Genomic DNA, 19,432 nt, shown 5'->3' on the forward strand with positions numbered 1-19,432 from the left:
CCACTATCAGCTCGTTTCATTCCAGGCAAGAGGAATGTGCTCGCCGACAGTCTGAGCAGGGCATCCCAGATAGTGAGTACCGAGTGGTCTTTGGATCGTCTAGTAGCCAACAAAGTCCTGACTTTGTGGGGTTCCCCGATGGTGGATCTGTTCGCGACAGCTTTGAATTTCAAGCTTCCGCTGTACTGCTCCCCAGTCCCGGACCCTAAGGCACTCGGGCAAGATGCCTCCCAACACCGGTGGGACAACATCGACGTATACGCCTTTCCCCCCGTTCTGTCTGATGAGGAAGGTACTCAACAAGACCAAGATATCGGTCAACCTTTCAATGACCTTGATAGCTCCCCTATGGCATCAAGCAGAGTGGTTTTCGGACCCTCTGCAGCTCCTGACGGAACTCCCGAGAGAACTTCCTCCACGGCACGAGCTACTCAAACAACCACACGCCAACATCTTTCACAAAGCCGTAGCTTCGCTGCGGCTTCACGCCTGGAGACTATCCAGCATCTCCTCTGTGAGAGAGGATTTTTGCAACGAGTTGCTGAAAGGATGTCTCGACACCTGCGAAAGTCATCCGCAGGGGTCTACCAGGCAAAGTGGAGAGTTTTCTGTGGTTGGGGTCGTGGAAGGGGTATCTCTCCACTCGATGCCACTATTCCAGCAATAGCGGAGTTTCTCGTGTATTTGCGGGAAGAAATGCGCCTTTCAGTCTCGGCAGTGAAAGGCTATCGCTCAGCCTTAAGTCTTGCCTTCAGGCTCAAAGGAATGGACATTTCCTCTTCGCTGGAACTTTCTCTACTCATACGAAATTATGAACTTACCTGCCCTCAGTCGGAAGTGAGACCTCCTCCATGGAATGTAGTTTGAGTTCTCACTCCCTTCGAACCATTACGCCAGGCTTCTGATCGCCACCTGACTTGGAAGACGGTTTTCCTACTTGCTTTGGCCTCGACCAAGAGAGTCTGAGAACTTCATGGTCTCTCGTATGACATCGCCCATTCAAGGGGATGGGGGGAGGTAACGTTCAATTTTGTCCCTGAGTTTGTTGCTAAGACTCAAAATCCAGGATTGCCGGACCCTCGGTTCGACTCTTTCCGGATTTCGAGTCTTCGTTCTGTAACAGATGACCCAGACCATCTCCTACTGTGCCCAGTGAGGAGTCTGAGGCTCTATCTTAAGAGAACAGCTGCAATTCGTCCTCGGGTGCAGGCATTGTTTGTGAGCACCGGAAGGACGAAGAGGAGGGTCACTAAGAATACTATCTCAGCATGGATTCGCAGGGTTATCCATCATTCCCTGAATCCCGACCCTCCTCCGTCATGTCGCCCTAGAGCACACGATGTCAGGGGCATTGCTACATCCCTGGCCTTCAAGAAGAACTACTCAGTGACGCAGGTTTTACAAGCAGGGTTTTGGAAGCGTCAGACGACCTTCACAGCCCACTACCTGCAAGACGTGACCCACAGGAGGCTCGATACGTTTTCTATCGGCCCTGTGGTTTAAACCTCAGGCTCCTTAATGGACAAGTAGCAGATGGTTGAGGGCATTGTTACCCAGTTTTAGTCTGCATGAATGAAAAGGTATGCCTGGCCCTTATTCTTTTCTTCATTCTCCCCTCTCTTGGGGAAAGCAGCATCCTGGGTTCTCTGCACAGCTGACCATGTTTCCTTGTGTTCTTAGTATTAAGATAATACTGTCACATCCCCATACCCTTACGAGGTGGTATTGGGAATGTCCTATCCTAGAATTCCATCTAAAGGACTTCAGGTCAACTTCCTAGGACGAGTCACACTTCATTCCTTCACACACAAGCTTACGTAGGCCGCGGTCCTTGCAGAGCAAGGCACTTGCGAGGTGCAGGGACGCCTCATCTTTGAGTACTGACACACTCAGATACTGAGTCCCCTGGCAAAAAACCAAAAGCCAGTAATGGCTGGGACTTAACACCCTACCTAAGGATCGAGTCACTAATATTAAATAGCGGGGTTTGTATTTCAGTTACGGAACAAAAGACAAATTCGTAGATAATTTGTATTTTTCCTAACTATACAAACCTTAGCTATTTAATCAAACTTGCCCGCCAGCCCTGTCTCCCGGGAAGTCCTACCTCTAAGCAAAGTGAGCTAATCACAGGTGTGTGAGGGGGGGAGGCTCCCCTCGCTAACTAGCGAGGGGATAGTAAACCCTCGTTGAAATTCTAATGGCTCATCATTTCAGCTACGCCGAAAGTAATACCCATATTAAATAGCTAAGGTTTGTATAGTTAGGAAAAATACAAATTTTTTAAACATTTTCGTACCCACACACACACACACACACACACACACACACACACACACACACACACACACACACACATTACGGGGGAGGGGCCCAATCCTACTTCGTGGATTTTCACCTATCGCTGGAGTCTCCGGTCCCCATTAATCGCGATAAGCGAAGTATCACTGTAATTATTTTTCTTATTCATGTGTTGGTACTTAACCCTTTTACCCCAGCGGTATTTGGAACTTCCCAACCATTTAACCCCCGGCGTTTTCCGTTTTCAAGGGCGTTTCGACATATTTTTTTCAGATCGCGCCGACTGCCTCAATTTCCGTTGTAGAGAGGTCAGGTTGGTCTTATTATTTTGGAAAATGACTGAAGTTTCTCATTTAGTTATCAAAAGTATGAAAAAAAGAAATATAAATAGCCACTATTTAAAATCCTTGGAAGCCCTAAAATTTGCAACAGTGGCTGCAGGGAACGTGGTTCCTCCGGAGATAACAGAACCTTTATAAGAATGTCCTATCTCCATGTATAATTGTCTCCTAATAAGGAGCAGGGAGACACCTGCCTTGCCTAATCCCCCTACCTTACCCTGGCCTTCATTTGGATTGCACTTTAACCCATGTTTGTGATGTTTATATATTGCTAATGTCCTTTCTATTATGTTGAGACATCTCATGTTCTTTGTTTATTGGAAGTTTTTCTCTATTTTTTCCAATAAGTTTAGGGGTCTCTGACCTGCTATTGTAATTTAAGAGATTGGTATCTTTAGGGTTATTAGTAAACCACTCTTACTTAAATTATTCTATTTTTATTTCAATTCCTTAACTTTATGTGTATTTCCAAGCTTATGGGACTCTTTTACTATTTCACGGAGCGACACAGGTTGAGCTCAGAAAAGTGATTTTGACGAAGGAAAAATCTATTTCTGGGCAAGGGACCTGTGTTGCCCAGTGAAATGATCATTATAGCACCATTTCTAAGGTATAAATACTGCTAAATATACAAGAGAAAAAAGTTGCATGGGATGCCAGGAATATACATTTTGAATTAGTTAAGAAATTACATAAATGAGTCTTTATTATTTTTTTGTGTGGATATGTGTTGTAAAGCAAAAGCCTGAGTAATCTTGTAAAAACATGTTAAAGTCCAAATCCATATACAAAGACTGCTTGAGAGGTTATGTCAGTACAAAATTGTATGAAAAACTGTTGATGGCTATCTTCAGAAAGGTAGACCAGAAAGGAGGGCAATAAGTCCAGAGTTATGTCACAGACCTCAATCAGGAAGATCATGCATGCCTACCACAGCGACTGGTATTATCCAGTGGACAAAGACCTCTTACAGCCCATCAAATATGTTATGAGCTGAAAATTTCCTACTATACAGTAGGGTCCCGAATTATACGTGTTCAAATTATACGATTCCCCTTTTATGCGATCGCTATTTTTCAAAAATAAATTTTCTGTATCTGCGAAGCTGTTCAAAGTATGCTAGTCAAGGACGCGAAGCTGTTCAAAGTCTGCTAGTCAAGGACTACAAAACGTATCAAATATATTGTCTTTTTAAGTCTATTGGTAGCCCTAAATGCGGCGATTTATAATAAATGTTACAAAACAGTATTAACTTTACATCTTCTTAACATAATTTCATAATAAAAAGCCTATTTAAGGATAAAATTCCACATCAACAATGAAATCAACTGTTAACTGTGCAAGTCCAGTTGACAAAATGTAAACAGAATTGGCGTTCAAGGTTTTCACGAGTAGACTGGGTTCGTTTATCGGCAGTGAATAGCCTAAACTTCGGTAACGAGTCGGCAATATTTTGTCATATTTTAAACAGTATACATTTGTTTTGCAAAGATTGGTTTTGTAGAGTACACGGTATAATTTTAACTCTCTCTCTCTCTCTCTCTCTCTCTCTCTCTCTCTCTCTCTCTCTCTCTCTCTCTCTCTCTCTCTCTCTCTCTCTCTCTCTCTCTCTCTCTCTCTCTCTCTCTCTCTCTCTCTCTCTCTCTCTCTCTCTCTCTCTCTCTCTCTCTCTCTCGCAGAAGCCAAGATAATTTTGAAAAGTGTTAATTAAATAAGGCACAAATGATACTACATTTATTATAACATTCTAAAAATCATAATTTTTCAAGTAGTTAATTGTTTATCTATCTACCAAGGCACCTCCCCAACTTTGGGTGGTAGCCGATATAAAAAAGTACAAGGGGGATTTTTCTTCTTTGTTCCTCCTTGCATCATGAGGGACTTGGCCAAGTTTGGTCAGTACTGATAGGGTGCCACAGTCCACTCTCCCCCATATTCCACCATAAATGAAGCTTCATATGCTGACCCTACTGTCACTACCTAAAAGCAGTCACCATAAGGTGACCCATGGTAGCAGCAGGGTCTATTGGAACTACGTCACAATCACTCGCCTTTCATTTCTATTTGTAGCACTCTTTTGCCTCTCACATCTAACCTCCTGTCACCTAGGTCTTTCTTCACTCTAACCATTCATCCCAAACCTTTGCCTTCCGCTTGCATTTCCCCCATCAACTCTTGTATTCTTCACTTTCTTCAGCAGACGACCATTTTCCATCCTTTTTCATGGCCAAACCACCTCAACACATTTATACCCACTCTATCTGCTAATTCATTCCTCACACCCGTTCTCACTTTTATTACTTCGTTCCTAACCCTATTCAACTGAAATACACCAATCATACAACCATGTTCATCAGCCACTTCATCTCGAACACAATCAATTTGTCTCCATCACTTTCATTCATCACTTTCATTCCCCAGAAATCCGATCCATATATCACAGTTGGTACTTTTGCTTTCTCATACAGAACTCTCTCTACATTCATTCCTAACCCTCTATTCTTTACTACTTCCTTCAGTGCCCCCACCGCTTTACTGTACAACCTTCATTCCCTCACTGACGTACATTTACTTCCACTCCACCATTTGCCGCAACAACAGAACCCAAGTACTTTAACTGATCTACTTCAAGTAACTCTCCATTCAACATGACATTTAATCTAGCACCACTCTCACTTCTTGTGCACCTCATAACATTACTCTTACCCATATTCAACTCACAACTTCCTTCTTTCACATACTCTTCCAAACTGTAACTACAAACCATATTCCTTTACTTATAGTGTACTGCCAGTGCCAAGTCCCAGCTGCCAAGTGGTTTGTCAGTGAGCAAGTGCTTGGGAGGGGGCTGTTGCCTCCTCTCTGCCGTATTCCAGCCTTTCTGTTATCATTCTCCTATGTAAAGGACTCAGTTTTGTATAGTTAGGAAAAAATACAAATTACTTTAAAATTTGTCGTATTTTGTCTGTGGATATCGGCTTGGTTCTTTAATTGCATCATTCTTATGATCTTATAACAGGTGTGACAGCATAGATAAACTTAAGGCAAAGCTCCCTACATTGGAACATGAATTGAGAGATACTGTGAAGTTCAAGGATTTTTATCAATTTACTTTTAACTATGCAAGAAATCCAGGTCAGAAAGGACTTGATTTGGACATGGCAGTAGCTTATTGGAATATTGTTTTACAAGGAAGATTTCGTCTCCTCAATTTGTGGTGTCAGTTCCTTCAGGTGAGTCAAGTTACTTAGCAACATTACCCCTGTTGATTAGAGAAAATTTATTTAATTTTTATTTTTATTATTTGTTAAACTCTAGTTCTTTGGCATATAAAATTTGTATGAAGGCTATTTGAATACTACTATCCACCATTGCTTTCCATGTAAATACACTCTGGAGTTGTATATTCTGAGAATAGAGCATGAAATTTTTTGTATTTTTTGGTGTAGTCTGTTAATGTAAGAATACTGTATATTTTCAGTGTTAATGACATTATTAAAGAATGAATTCCATATAGTTGTGAAAAGTAAACAAAATGGATATAGTGTGTTCATATGAATTACAGATCTTCAAATACCTTATAGGTTGGTTATAGTAGTTGACAATCTTATTGCTGTTGTTATCCTGATACAACAAAAATAGCTTTTATTTAGAATGATTGTACTTCAACAAAAAGGATCTTCTGGGTCAATCGATGAGAATATTTTGAATTGGAATGGCACTCCACATGGATAACGAGATAAAGGACCATGGAACAGTTATTCTTTTTTAAGTTTTATCTTTTTTTTTCAATTCTCATTGCAAAGCCGCTAATGCTTCTAAAACATGCAGCTAATAAATTTGGTAACATATATTACAGTATTTTGAGAAGCAACCAAAGTACAATACTGTACCAAGTTTCCAATTGCAACAAAAGTCCCATCTCTTTCTGTTGAATTTTTGTAACAGCTGTGGGTATTTCTATCTAGTTATATAGAAGCCCTGACAAATAAAACAAAAATAAGTAGTAAAAAAAACTATCTGGGGCAAAGATTGTACTATCTGGGGCAAAGATTGTACTATACATTACAGAGTAATAGACACTGGTATATTTTGAATAAATTTTACTTTTGTTCCAATTTTGGTTTTTCCCATTTTTTCTACCTTTATCCATTAAATTATCACGTGTTCCTTCACTTTATACAAACCCTTGCTATTTATAGGGGATATTACTTTCAGCATAGCTGAAATACGAGCCATAAGACTTTTAGTGAGGGATAACTACCCCTATGGCTAGTTAGCGGGAGGGGTAGGGGGTAGCCGGCTACCCCTCTCACTCACACCTGGGCTGAGCACCCACTTTGCTTTTGGCTCGGGTCGAGAATGGTGGGAGAGGTTTGGGTGTAGGCAAAAGTAGTAGTCTGAATGAGATTCTTTGCCTTCGGGGTCTTCCTCAAAGTTGTTATTGCCCTGATCTCTTTCCAAAGCTGCTCCTTGACCGGTCTCCTCTGGTGAATGGCCGAGTTGTAGCACAGCCCAATTGACTCCAGGTCAACCTCGAGGATTGAGGGATGGTACTGTTTCCCCTGGAGAAACTGTTCCCCCTGGGGTTCTCTGGTCTTTTCTAGATGTGGTCCCTAGCAAAGGAGAGACTGTATGAGCTCCTTCAGTTGGGTGCTGAGAGGAAGCGTACTCTGACTTAATCGGAGGTGGATCGTTCCCCAAAGGGTGCAGCTCTGGACGACCTTGGTGCCGCTGCCCCCAGTTCCGACTGTCGCCTGCTGCTGTTGCAGAAGCTGAAGACTGCTTTCCACCTGCTGAGCTGTCTCTTCCGTCGGGAGGGAGCAAAGTCCTAGGCAAGGGACTCCTTCAGGTGGCCTGAAAGGTATAAGAGTTTGATTTTGCTGGGTTTCGGCACACGTAGGTGTGTGTAGAAATGAAGAGGCAGATTCACTGGCAAAGAATGTTGCAGCCGAGTTGCTACCAAGAAGGTATCCCAGTTTCTTTAATTAATTCTTACCGATAATTAAGAATTTGCTTTCTAATAATTGGCAACATCTTTGGGATAGTTCAACTGAAAATAAGATGAGAAAAATTGTGAATGTTATATCCTCTTGAAGGTATAACATGATGCCTTGAAAGTGGGAGAATACTCTTTGTCGTCTCCACATTGGTCACACTCGGATGACACATGAGTTTCTGCTGGCTGGCCGACACCAAGCATATTGCTATGACTATTTGATACCCTTAACAGTGAGGCATTTGTTGATTGAATATCCCACTTATAGCACAGAAAGAAATAGATATCTGTTTGAGGCTCAATGTGAGGATGGCAGGTTCATCCTTGGACATGACGTGTCGTACAGTGCTAGCGGTATTTTTAAATTTATTTCAGAAGCAGGTCTTCTGAATGCTATTCAACTCTTTATAACATATTTACTTTCCTGGTTTTAATTGAATATTCTATTACTCTTTATTTATAGTATATGATATCGACGTTAATGACCCTCGATGTTAGGATGCTAGAGAACTTCAAATCATTCATTCGTTCTCTTGCCTACCATTGAGATCTCCCAGAGGAACCTTGTTCCTAAGAGACCAACATGTGACTTCACATACTTTGTCAGCAGGCTCTCTCTTCAGAGGAACCTGTTAGGCGTTCCCCTTTGGGGATTCGTCGGGTGTCGGAGTATGTTACTCCTCGTCACCCTTGGTATTCCCCCTCCCCCTGTGGTAAGGAGATGCCAGTTCAGTCCTGTAAAGGGCTAACACCCCGAGCCTCCGGGCTCTCGTCACGCTAAGCCATTAGGATCTCGTTACACTGAGATTTTGGCTCTTCATCATGCTGAGCCTTCGGGCTCTTGTCACATGCCACCTGTTCGCCAGTCATTAGGTACACGTGACTCACCAGCTACTCGCTATGCAGTATGCTTGACTCGACAGCTGCGCATGGTTTCGCCAACTGTTCGTTACGCATCAGCTGTGTGGGTCTGGCCGACTACTCGTCTTCAGACAAGTTATCGTCACCTCACCATCAGGTGACGAGTGATTGTCTCTAACTACGGAGAGGCCATCACACGAAACGGGACAGACATTGGTCTTGCTGTACTGTAGTGGTTTGACGACTGCGGGCAGATGTAGCATCTAGACTGCCTAGTGTCCGGATGCTAACCACACCCCAGCTTTTCTCTACACAATAAAATACGGTGGAATTCCCAGAGATTTAGGCAAAAACTAAACAATTAAAGATGAACTGGGTACTGGGTACCACCCCTTGATTTTTTACTGGGCAAGGGGACCCCGCTAGAACTGCAGTTGCCTAATATTCTTCCAGAAGTATACTACAGTATCTCAATTATTATTGGTATGTCGTACTGAGTTCTAAATAACCCAAGCAGTATTCTTTCCAGATTATTTTTTCATTCTTCAGTTATTTGAACATTACCAACATTAGGAGAGGAAAAAATAACTATAAATTAACCCTGAGCTTTGGGGGACAGGACAGTGTAGCAGGAAATGTATAGAATGAAAAAAAAATCATTAAAAAAATATCCTAATTAATCAAGGAGAGAAAAAAATGAAAAATATAATAATATAAAAATGCAAGTGTTCAAAACCAGAAGGATAGACATAATTATCTTCATGCAGCCTCTTAGGAATCAATCCTCTTAAATATTTAATTTACACACAAATATATCTATATATATATATATATATATATATATATAGATATATATAGATATATATATATATATATATATATATAGATATATATATATATATATATATATATATATATATATATATATATATATATATATATATATATATATATAGATATATATAGATATATAGATAGATATATAGATATATATAGATATAATATATTTTATATATTATATATATAAAATACACACATATATATATATATATATATATATATATATATATGTATATATATATATATATGTGTGTGTGTATGGATATGACAAATAACAGTAATGTCGTATACAGGTCTAGCAGACCATTTAAGGAACTCATTCAAAGTAAAGGCACTTATACAAACCCACAGATATAGTACTTTCAAGTTAATTCTCTGGTAAGCTTCCATCAGGACGGCATGGGCAACCCAAAAAACGTATTTTGAGCAAAGCGAAAAATCTTTTATTGGGTGAGATAGCCATGTCGTCCTGATGGACCCACCCTTCTTTCTTAAATGACCCCACCCAAAACTACTCTATCTGCTGCTATTCCAGCTTAAATGCAAGTTAGGAATGATGGCCCGTAGCAGTACGGAGAGGAGGTCCTCCGGATACCTTGATAACGGCTCCCCTTTCGTTCGCCACTCTTCCCCCTCAAAGAGCTAAATCTATTCGGGTTGTATCTAAAAATACGTCCCCTGATATTATGCGATATCCTTAAAGCTATATTAAGGACACTCACGCCAGGAGTTAGAATTCTTGAGACCTATGGTTAATTCTCCGGGAGTATCACTGTAGCAAATATCCCTTAGAAAGCTACCTAAAGGAACCTTCCATCAGGGGTCCATCAGGACGACATGGCTCTCTCACCCAAAAATAGATTTGTTGCTTTGCTTGAAATCCATTTAGTAGTGGTGAGAAAAGGAAGAAGGTAATGCTTTCATTAGAATTGAAGCAAGAAATTATAGAAAAACACGAGCGCGGTGTGTGTGTGTGATCTGGCTAAACAATATGGCCAGAATATGTCTATGATCTCGACGATCATCCAGCAGAAGGCAGCCATTAAAGCAGTCAAACCATTGAAGAGGATCACCATTATTTCAAAACGTCGTAGCCCTACCCTGGAAGAGATGGAACGCCTTTTGTTGATATGGATAAAGGACAAAGAGATTGTTGGCGATACATTCACTGAAACGATCATTTGTGAGAAGGCCAGCGCTATCGTGACTTGAAGGCAGCGGGCTTTAGGGGTGACGTGGGGGAGAGTTCAACCGATCCTACAACGGAGGAATTCAAGGCGTCTCGAGGTTGGTTCGAGAAATTTAAGAGACGGACCGGGATTCATTCAGTTGTTCAGCACGGTGAGGCTTCAAGTTCGGACACCAAGGCTGCTAACGGTTTTGTTAAGAAGTACGAAAAGATCGTGGAGGATGAAGGCTACGTAGTGCAGCAAGTTTTCAATTGTGATGAAACCGGTCTGTTTTGGAAGAAGATGCCTAGTCGAACATGCATCACCGCCGAAGAGAAGAAAATGCCTTGACATAAGCCTATGAAGGATCGGTTTACTCTTGCCCTATGTGCTACCGCCAGCACATAGAGTCAATAAGGATATGCTGCATGTTTTCTGGAGTGCCAATTCTAAGGCTTGGGTTACTAGGCATTTCTTTGTTGAATGGGGTAAACCAAGTTTTTGGATCTGCTGTCAAGAAGTACCTTCAGGAGAGGAATTTGCTTTTAAAGTGCTTGCTTTGCTTGGATAATGCTCCCGCTCACCCCCCAGGACTCGAAGATGATATCATCAACCAGTTCAAATTTATCAGAGTGTTGTATCTTCCACCGAACACCACCCCTATCCTCCAGCCCATGGACTAGTAAGTCATCTCTAATTTTAAGAAGCTCTACACCAAGGACTTATTTAAGCAGTGCTTTAACTTTGCGTGAATTTTGGAGGAGCCATTTCAATGCTTGAAGATCATAGATTATAGGCTTGGGAGGGAGTAACTCGACAGACACTGAATTCAGCTTGGAAGAAGCTTTGGCCTGATGCTCTTTCTCTCAGAGATTTTGAAGGTTTTGGCTCAGAGTCTGAACCTGTGCTTGCCGTAGAGGAAGACGTAGAAGAGATTGTATCCCTTGGCAAGACCATGGGTCTGGAGGTCGATGAAGATGACATCACTGAACTTGTCGAGGAGCATCATGAAGAATTCACCACCGAGGAACTCAAGGAGCTGCATACCATGCAGCATGATGAGTTCCAAGCGCAGTTAAGTGAGTTGGAGGACATCGAGGAGGTAGACCACATCTTAAGTTCGGCTGAAATAAAAGAGATGTTAGCATATCATCAACACGTGGTGGATTTCATTGATAAGTATCACCCACAGAAACATCAGGTTTGCCTTGTAGTTTTGCAATTTGATGATGTCTGTTTAACCCATTTCAGAAAAATTCTGAAAAGCCGTACCAAGCAACTTTCTCTCGATAGTTTCTTTAAAAAATCTATGAAGCGGTCTAGTGATTGTGATAAAGAGAAAGAAAGTGAAGCAAAGAAAACCAAGATTGAATTGAGTGAAAGTGATGAAAATTAAAAATAAAAAAAAAGAAGAAAAAAATATAAAATACAGTGAACCCTCGTTTATCGCGGTAGATAGGTTCCAGACCCGGCCGCGATAGGTGAAAATCCGCGAAGTAGTGACACCATATTTACCTATTTATTTAACATGTATATTCAGACTTAAAACCTTCCCTTGTATGTAGTACTGTTAACAAACTACCCTTTAATGTACAGAACACTTAATGCATGTACTAACGTACCCTAAACTAAAACAGGCACAAATATTAAAGGCAACTTTATATCATGCGTTTCCTAAACACGCCAAAAAGCACGATAAAAAATGGCAACCAATGTTTTGTTTACGTTTATCTCTGATTATAATGAAGAAACAAACGCATTTACACATCTGTGTATAGGTTTGTTTTTGCATTGATTATATTGATTATTCAGTACAGTATGTTGATTTGGTTATTAATAATGTTTTACCTTAATTTTTCTTAGGACTTCCAAATGAAACGTTTTTCTTTATGGCGCCGCCTGAAACGACGGCGTCATAAAGTACGCTCAGTAAACAAACTAAGGAATTTAACGTGCATGATGAAAGTGATAAATAATGATATTACAGTAAAAGCCTTTATAAAATATGTTATTACAAATATTATTTACCGTATCTATATAAAATCATACATACGTAGCAAAGCAGGAAAACAATCTACGAGAGAGAGAGAGAGAGAGAGAGAGAGAGAGAGAGAGAGAGAGAGAGTTGTTTTACATACGTAAATGTAAATTTAAAAAAAAAAAAATAGCCCCATTTCATCTAAAATAGATTACAAATATTTTACTTTATCATATTACAGTAGTCTGTATAATACTGTAAAGTTCAGTACAGTATGTTGTTGTTATAGTCGTGGCGATGAAATCCTCACGAAACAAAAACACGCCATTTGATTACAACAGCTGATTCATTCTCTCTCTCTCTCTCTCTCTCTCTCTCTCTCTCTCTCTCTCTCTCTCTCTCTCTCTCTCTCTCTCTCTCTCTCTCTCTCTCTCTCTCTCTCTCTCTCTCTCTCGTGTTATACAATACTTACATTTACATGAAGAGACTAAAATTAGTTTTCTTAGTGTCAATTAAATAGAAACGAAAAAATTAGGCCGAGTCTACATCCATTTCAATCATAGCTAAAAATACGGCATCCGATTTCATCAGCAAACCACTATTTTTTGGGAAATATCATTTTATTCTAGAAAATTGCCACTCTTTAAATAGTTAATTGCACATTAAGAAAGCGTGTACTTTTGTTTTTAAATTTCGGGTGTGTTTTAAAAATCGAGTATTGTTGACTTCTTTTTGTTTTACTTTTGGCTATGATTAGATCAGCTGTCATCGAGCTGCCGCTCTTGAGTGTGTACGAATACACTAACAAAGTATCGTTTATACCATTTCTTAACTTATTCAAACTGTCTACAGTATACAGTTGATATTACATAAGCACCAATGTGTTATAACCTATCAAATTTTTTTGTTTATTACATTCAAACCCCCCTCCATCTCTCTCTCTCTCTCTCTCTCTCTCTCTCTCTACCTATCTCTCTCTCTCTCTCTCTCTCTCTCTCTCTCTCTCTCTCTCTCTACCTCTCTCTCTCTCTCTACCTCTACCTCTCTCTCTCTCTCTGGGCTACTTTTCACTACCTCCCATTCCTTACCTCTCTCTATCTCTCTAACAAATGATATCTTTGTTGCTCCTCAAAGTTTCATTTATATTGAAAATCAGTCAGGATTCAATTTTCCTTACTTTCTCCAATCTCGCACCATCGGTCACATCGCGGTATTTTCGATATTTCCGGAAAATCCGCGATATATGTATATACATGGGTTATGAAAAAAATCCGCGAAGTGGTGAATCCGCGATGGTCGAACCGCGAAGTAGCGAGGGTTCACTGTACAGTGATACCTCTGGATACGAAAGTTTCTGCTTACGAAAAGTTCAGGGTACGAAAAGCGATACGAAGATTTTTATGCCCCAGTATACGAAAAAATTTTCAGGATACGAAAAGCTTACGAGATTCCAACTCGTCGCTGAGAGTAATTTTAAAAAGCGCGCGCCGCCAGACTTTGAACTTGGGTAAACTCACTTACAGCTTCCCGCTCACCCATTGGTTATCTCCCTACTCCGATGCTAGCTGCCGCCATAAGATCCGGCTTTCCTATTGGTCGGCAACTATCCCACCTTGCTTACGCACGGGCGTTCATCTCTCTCTTTTCGTTCCGACTGCGGTATCGTTAACATTGACTTCGTGTGCTTTCGCTTGTTTGACGTAGTGTTAAATACATTCGTACGCCACGTGTTATCGTTATTAAACATTCTTTACTGTGTACTGTACTGTATTAGTGTTTACTACATAGTATATAATGTACGTAGTGTATTATTGAGCTTAATACTGTAGCCATGGGTCCCAAGAATGTTGCCGAAGGAAAGAAGAAGACGATGATGTTCTCGATGGAGACGAAACTCGAAATCGTGAAAACGTACGAGTCTGGCATGCGTTTAAATGTGATCACCAAGGAGTATGGCCAGAATCCGTCTACGATAGGCACCATCCTGAAGCAGAAGGCGGCCATCAAAGCAACGACACCTTCTAAGGGCGTCACTATTTTCTCCAACAAGAGAACCCACGTGCATGACGAGATGGAGAGGCTGCTTCTTGTGACAAAGAGATCTCAGGAGACACCATCACTGAGACTACAATTTGCCAGAAGGCCTCCGCCATTTTCGGTGATCTCGTGCGTTCTCAGGCCGAAGAAAGGGCAGGAGAAGGAACATCCCAGCAGGAACCCCCAGAGTTCAAGGCTTCTTGGGGGTGGTTCGAGAAATTCAAGAGAAGGACTGGTATTCATTCAGTGGTACGGCATGGGGAGGCAGCCAGCTCGGACACGAAGGCTGCCGAAGCTTTTGTTAAAACGTTTGACGAGTTGACTCTGCAGGAAGGCTACAGTTCGCAGCAAGTTTTCAATTGCGACGAAACTGGTCTTTTCTGGAAGAAAATGCCTCGTCGGACATTCATCACGGCGGAGGAGAAGAGGCTACCCGGACATAAGCCTATGAAGGACAGGCTTACCCTTGCTTTTTGCACAAATGCCAGTGGGGACTGCAAGATAAAGCCCCTGCTTGTGAACCATTCTGAAAATCCCCGAGCCTTCAAAGCCCACAAAGTCATCAAGGAGAACCTTTCCGTGATGTGGAGGGCGAATGCTAAACCCTGGGTAACGAGGCAACTTTTTATTGATTGGGCGAATGTCTGCTTCGGTAAGACTGTCCGAAAATATTTGGAAGAAAACCGCCTCCCTATGAAATGTCTGCTGGTGTTGGACAATGCTCCAGCTCACCCTACTGGCCTCGAGGAATATCTTCTGGCCGAGTATTCCTTCATAAAGGTCCTGTATCTACCGCCTAACACCACCCCTCTCCTCCAGCCCGTGGACCAGCAAGTTATTTCTAATTTCAAAAAATTGTACACGAAGCATCTCTTCCAGAGATGTTTCCAAGTGACAGAAAGTACAAACCTCACTCTGCGTGATTTCTGGAAAGATCATTTTAATATTGTGATGTTCCTCAGACTCATCGATCTCGCTTGGCAGGAAGTTTCGAGGCGTACCCTGAACTCATCTTGGAGGAAGCTGTGGCCTGATGTTGTCTCTGCACGAGACTTCGAGGGGTTCGGGAAGCCTGGGGGCGAAGCTGAGATCGTTGACGATCCTGAACCCATTCAGCAGTCTGAGGTGGCTGACATCGTACATCTTGGTACGTCCATGGGGCTGGAAGTTAGCGCCGAGGATATAGATGAACTTATCGAGGAGCACCACGAGGAGTTGACGATGGACGACCTGAAGGAGTTGGAGATGATGCAAATGATTGTTGTTCAAGAGCAGTTCTCTAGCGGTGATGAGGAGGATGTTAGACCTTTGAAAACGTCTTGTTTCCATAAAATGGCAGACTACGTCAAAAAAGAACATCCAGAAAAAGTTTATACCAACCGTGCGCTTCAACACTGCAATGACGTTTGCCTAACGCATTTTAGAAGTGTGTTGAAAAGTAGGCAGAAACAAGCTTCCATGGATAGTTTCTTATTAAAGAGGCCAGCAGTATTAGTAGGCCAAGACGAAGGTGAAAGTGAAGAAAAGAAACAGAAAAGAGGAAGTGATGAAGAAGTAGAAGGTGAAAGCAAAGAAAAGAAACAAAAAAGAAAGTGATGAAGAAGTAGAAGAAATTTAGAAAATGTGAAAAACGTAAAGTTATAAAAAAGCAAAAAAAAAATTCAATTTAAAGTTTTATGTTACCGTTAAGTGTTAGAGTAATTTTTTCTTTCATTTTATAGTTTTCGATACGTAATGTTAAGTGTTAATTATATCTGCCATTTTTTTATTTCGTAAAGTTTAAGTGTTAATGTGTTAAGTGTGTAAATTATTGTACGTAGTCTGTCACTTGTTACGTTTTCTGCCTTATGCCATCCTCCTCTGCCGCGACTTCGCTATCGGACATTGTCGCAATCAAAAGGTAAGTTTCAACTTTTTTGTTAATTAACTGAACCTTTTTTTTGTTCAGGGTATCAACCCTTAATTTAGGTGTACAGGTAACAATACACCTTCACTGATCCAAATGCTTTACATACAGTACCGTAACTTTTATACAGTAGTAAAGATAACTAGGCTATAACTACATTATTGAATAATCTCATGGTGGTTTCTGGAATGGATTAGGCTGTTTTTAATGGTTGGGTTAATTATTTGAATGATAGAAATAGCTGCATTGCATGTTTATTACTACAGTTTAGCGTGTTTATGAAAGAAAAGGTGTCTTTTCGTAAGGCTTGGAAGGGATTAGGCTATTTACATGTAAAACGCGACTCAGGATACGAAAAAATCAGCATACGAAATCGCATCCTGAACGGATTACTTTCGTATGCTGAGGCATCACTGTATAAAAAAAAAAAAAAAGCTAAGTTAGGTTAACTTTTTGTGTTAGATCCTTTAGGGAACAATCTTCGTTGTTCAAGTTCGAAGCGTAGTGCAATACTTTGTCTAAGGACCATGATATGGGCTTTGGAGGGGTTGCTGGTTGAAGTCTAGCGCATGCTTTCGGAATCTTATTGAAGGTTTCGTTCAACAGGTTCACCTGGAAGGTGTAGAGAAGAGGTCTAGTCAAAGCTGACTTACGAGTAGTTATCATGGTGGAGGCTAGGCCTTGTTCATGAAGGTGAATAAAGAAGGATGAGCAGAAGTCTATCGAGATTTTTGCTGGCCTGTTGCTTTGACAAATGAGACCCACTTCTTCCAAGACAATTCATATTGTCCTCTGGTTGACTTTGTCTTGTATTCTTCTATAAAGTCGATGTTGTCTTTTGAGATCCTGAACCATTTCTTGGCTGCTAAGATGAGAAAATCATGAGATGCAGGTTTTGGGTTCTCAGTGATGAAGCATAGACAGTCGACTTCTGAACCAGTTGGGATAGAACTGGTTTCGATAGAGGAAACAGCCTCAGCTTCAGTTCTATAATATTTTTATATATATATATATATATATATATATATATATATATATATATATATATATATATATATATATATATATTTATATGTATATATGTATACAGTGATACCTCTACATACGATTGTCCCAACATACGAATTTTCCAACATACGAAGTAAAATTCGATCAAATTTGTCTCAACATACGACATAAACAATACGCTTACCCGTGGAATTTTCTCGAAAGCGTGCAGCGTCGTTTGTTGTTGACGCCGCTAGACGGCAGCACATCGGAGGGACGCCAATCGAGCGTCACCTTGATCAGTCCTCTCATCGCGTGCGCATCGTGTGGTTGTCCTCTATTCGCTCAGTTTTAACAGTTATCTTGCCTTTTCACGTGTTGTTTTCTTTGGTCCGTAATCATGGGTTCTAAAAGCTTAGTTTCGGTTCAGGAAGTAGTAGCAGTGGTGAGAAAAAGAGGAAGTCTATGCTTTCATTAGAATTAAAGCAGGAAGTCATAGAAAAGCATGAGCGAGGTGTACGTGTTAGCGATCTCGCTAAACAATATGGCCGGAATATGTCGACAATCTCGACGATCATAAAACAGAAGTTAGCCATTAAATCAGTGAAACCTTCGAAGGGGATCACGATTATTTCTAAACGTCGTAGCCCTACCCTTGAAGAGATGGAACGACTTTAGTTAATATGGATCAAAGACAAGGAGATTGTTGGCAATACGATCACAGAAACAATCATTTGTGAGAAGGCCAGCGCTATCTACAGTGACTTGAAGGCGGCGCGCTTTCAGGGTGACGCGGGGGAGAGTTCAGCCAATCCTATGACGGAGGAATTCAAGGCGTCTCAAGGTTGGTTCGAGAAATTTAGGAAACGGACCGGGATTCATTCAGTTGTTCGTCATGGAGAAGCTTCGAGTGCAGACACTAAGGCTGCTAAAGACTTTGTTAAAAAGTTCGAAAGCATCATGGCGGAGGAAGGTTACGTAGAGCAGCAGGTTTTCAACTGTGATGAAACCGGTCTGTTTTGGAAAAAGATGCCTAGTCGAACGTACATTACCGCCGAAGAGAAGAAAATGCCTGGACATAAGCCAATGAAGGATCGGTTGACTCTTGCGCTTTGTGCCAACGCCAGCGGGGACTGCAAAATTAAGCCTCTGTTAGTTTACCATTCCGAAAACCCTAGGGCATTTAAAGCACATAGAATTAATAAAGACCTGGTACATGTTCTATGGCGTTCTAATTCTAAGGCTTGGGTTACTAGGCATATCTTTGTGGAATGGGTAAACGTAGTTTTCGGCCCTGCTGTCAAGAAGTATCTTCAGGAAAGGAATTTGCCTTTGAAGTGCTTGCTTTGTTTGGACAATGCACCGCTCCCCCCCCCCCCCCGGACTCGAGGATGATATCATCGATGAATATAAATTCATCAAGGTGTTGTATCTTCCACCGAATACCACCCCTATCCTCCAGCCCATGGACCAGCAAGTCACCTCGAATTTTAAGAAGCTCTACACCAGTGGTTCCCAACCTTTTTTCTGCCATTTCCCCGCTGCACCCAGTTCAACCATCCAGATTTCCCCCTTCATGCCCCGCCCAGCCCTCATGCCCACTCACCTGCCTCAGAAATGGGTATGATATTTCAATTCTCCCCTTGAATATCATGTCAGTGAGAAATGATATGATCATATCACAATTGAATGGCTAACAACAAATTGCCGCACGTACTATGTGGACATTTTCCGCTTGTTTTAGTTAGTAGGTAGTGTAATTATTTCCCCCCTGGAAGCTTCAAATTTCCCCCGGGTTGGGAACCGCTGCTCTACACAAAGCACTTATTTAAGCAGTGCTTTAATGTCACGCAAAGCACCAACTTAACTTTGCGTGAATTTTGGAGGAGCCACTTCAATATCGTGCACTGCTTAAAGATCATTGATCAGGCTTGGGAGGGAGTAACTCGTCGGACCCTGAGTTCCGCTTGGAAGAAGCTTTGGCCTGATGCTGTTGCTCCCAGAGATTTCGAA

The 19,432-nt window shown here is 41.3% G+C and overlaps 1 protein-coding gene across 1 annotated transcript in view; it reads left to right on the forward strand.

The window, feature by feature from the left end:
• The window catches only part of SCCRO (defective in cullin neddylation 1 domain containing SCCRO), a 79,929-nt gene that overhangs the window by 41,788 nt on the left and 18,709 nt on the right, over nt 1–19,432 (forward strand). Inside the window, exon 4 of the mRNA XM_068382401.1 lies at nt 5,662–5,875. Within this exon, the coding sequence (XP_068238502.1) occupies nt 5,662–5,875 (214 nt within the window). The remainder of the gene's footprint in view (nt 1–5,661; nt 5,876–19,432) is intronic.

This window comes from Palaemon carinicauda, chromosome 1 (assembly GCF_036898095.1).
Source record: "Palaemon carinicauda isolate YSFRI2023 chromosome 1, ASM3689809v2, whole genome shotgun sequence".
NCBI classification, from domain to species: Eukaryota; Metazoa; Arthropoda; class Malacostraca; order Decapoda; family Palaemonidae; genus Palaemon; species Palaemon carinicauda.